This window comes from Octopus bimaculoides, chromosome 19, assembly GCF_001194135.2.
Source record: "Octopus bimaculoides isolate UCB-OBI-ISO-001 chromosome 19, ASM119413v2, whole genome shotgun sequence".
In the NCBI taxonomy this organism is placed as follows: domain Eukaryota; kingdom Metazoa; phylum Mollusca; class Cephalopoda; order Octopoda; family Octopodidae; genus Octopus; species Octopus bimaculoides.
Genome location: NC_068999.1, coordinates 6,223,339 through 6,225,838, shown reverse-complemented (window position 1 = coordinate 6,225,838; position 2,500 = coordinate 6,223,339). Strand labels below are relative to the sequence as shown.

At 36.6% G+C, this 2,500-nt stretch overlaps 1 protein-coding gene across 1 annotated transcript in view; it reads left to right on the top strand.

Annotated features, from left to right (window-relative positions):
• The first annotated feature begins 1,313 nt into the window (after positions 1–1,313).
• The window catches only part of LOC106878486 (uncharacterized), a 54,812-nt gene continuing 53,625 nt past the window's right edge, over positions 1,314–2,500 (top strand). The window contains exons 1-2 of the mRNA XM_052974696.1: positions 1,314–1,484; positions 1,808–1,948. Of these exons, the coding sequence (XP_052830656.1) occupies positions 1,890–1,948 (59 nt within the window). The 5' untranslated portion in view covers positions 1,314–1,484; positions 1,808–1,889. The remainder of the gene's footprint in view (positions 1,485–1,807; positions 1,949–2,500) is intronic.

Below are 2,500 nucleotides of genomic sequence, written 5' to 3'. Positions count from 1 at the left end.
GCATCAACGCATGTAACGTGTACGACAATAACTACATCAAACAACAAAACCCCACCAGGGCCACCAGCACCAGCGCCGGCGCCGACAACAACAACAACAACAACAACGACGACGACGACGACGACGACGACGACAGCATCTGCCTACTCACACGACAACAGCGCCACCACAAACATCAACCTCAGCAACAAACTCTAACAAACGCAGAAAACAACTACACGAGCGGTAACAAGTGACAAACTTAAACAGCGTGACAACAACAACCGTTACTTTTCTCTTACAATACTTGCAAACCCAAACCGCCGCCATCAGCAACACCACCCCCAACTACTACTACTACTACTACTACTACTACTACTACTACAAGAAGTATTGTTGCTGCTTTCCTCTTCTTACTGCTGCTCAGCTATCACTACTGTCTCTCATTGCCTAAGTTACTGCTGCTGCTGCTGCTGCTCGCACTGCCGACGCTGTCGCTGCAGTTCTTTGCTGTTCCTGCTGCTACTTTCACTTTCGTTATCTATCCATTCATTCATTCATAGAAGCTATTAAACTAACAACCGACCTCCACCAACCACCGCCAACCTCCATCACCATCACCATCACATCCATTACCACAGTTCATAGACATCCTCCTCCCGTCACTTTCCTTCTCCTCTCACTTCTCCCCACTCTAATTCCCTACTCTGACCCTCCTCTCTTTTTCACCTGATATTACAAATTACAGTGTCATATTTTGTTTTTGTAATTTTCCTCTTGCTTTTGATTGTTTTTGTGCTTTTTTTTTTTACTATTCCAGTTTCACTCCTCCCATTCACTATATTTGTAGTATGAAACTAAACCCCACCCCCAAGCCTGCCTGCCAATCTATATTTACATACAAACACCATCCCCGTCTTTGTGTCTCTCTCTTTGTCACTCTCTTTCTCTATCTTACTTTTCTTCTATCTTTCAAGCCTCACTCATTCATTCTCTCACTCACTGACTCCTACTATCTCTCATACACATCCACACACAAACCCAAACTTAATATCCCCCCTTTCTCCCCTTCTACATCCCCTTCTATTCCCCCTCTCTTCGTCTCCAAATCTTCATCTTCTGTCTCCTTTTTCTTTCCTCCTCTCTCTCTCTTCCTCGCCCCCTCTCTATATTTAGTGTTCATTACATGCGTGTGTACGTGTGTGTAAGTGTGTACTGTATGATTGTACATATAGCAAAACCATATCTATATTTATAACTATATAACTATATATATATATATATATATATATATATATATATATATATATATATATATATATACGTGTGTCGGTTTATATGAATGACATCCGAGTGGAAAGCAAGCCATAACAAGTCTTGGACGGCGTTCAGTGAACATCCAGAAAAAATTATTGGTTGAAGTTATTAAGTGTTACTTAAGAAAACCCAAAGCCTGAGTTACGGTCTGTGTTTTCATTCACACACTGTACTGGCAGGTGTGAGAGGTAAATCATTATTACACTACTATATAAGACACAGCATCATTCACAAGTATTATTCAATAACAACAACAACAACAACAGCAACAACAAAACAACAAAACACCCACATTAACAAAAGTAATTATAGTTTAATTCAAAAGAAATTCAAAGATCACGCACGCACAGGCGCAAACATATTTACACCATATACACGACCTCCATCAGTTAACGCTTGCTTTTACGTACATAAGTACTTAATGATACAAGAAAAACTAAACGCATTATATACATATAAATATATATAAATACATATAAATATCTATATATCTGTTTGGTATTCATTATAGGTAAAGCATACCTATACAATTACCTGTTCATTACGAAATCGGCGAATACTGAACATTAAGAAATTGGCGAATACTGAACATTATGGTACTTCAAAGAAATCGACTACCCTTGATCCTCCTTACCCTTGTTGTACAAAGCTTGTAAGTTGAAAGCAATTATTTTATAGTTTTTGCATTTATTTAACGTTTTTATTTGTGTTACATTTAACTTAAATGTGGACCGTTTGAAACTTTCGCGTGTTTTATATGTAAAGTACTAGCGAACTTTTTGCACTTGATATCAACTGTTGATATTCATTTCACGAAGTTTATAACTTTCTTAATGCCAACCAACTTCAAAACAATCTATTCTATCCATCTCGCTCTCTGTTCCTCAACCTGTCGCACTATCTATCTATCTATCTATCTATCTGTCTGTCTGTCTGTCTATCTATCTATCTATCTATCTATCTATCTATCTATCTATCTATCTATCTATCTATCTATCACACACACACTCACGTATATAGTATGTGTTCATATATGCTAGTATATGTACCCAAGTATTCATATATATGAATGCGTGTCAATATGTATATATACGCATATTTATCTACATATACATAAATACATATAAAATACACCTGTTATTATAATTTTATATATGTATAAACATATGTATATTTATTTATGTATATATATATATATATATAT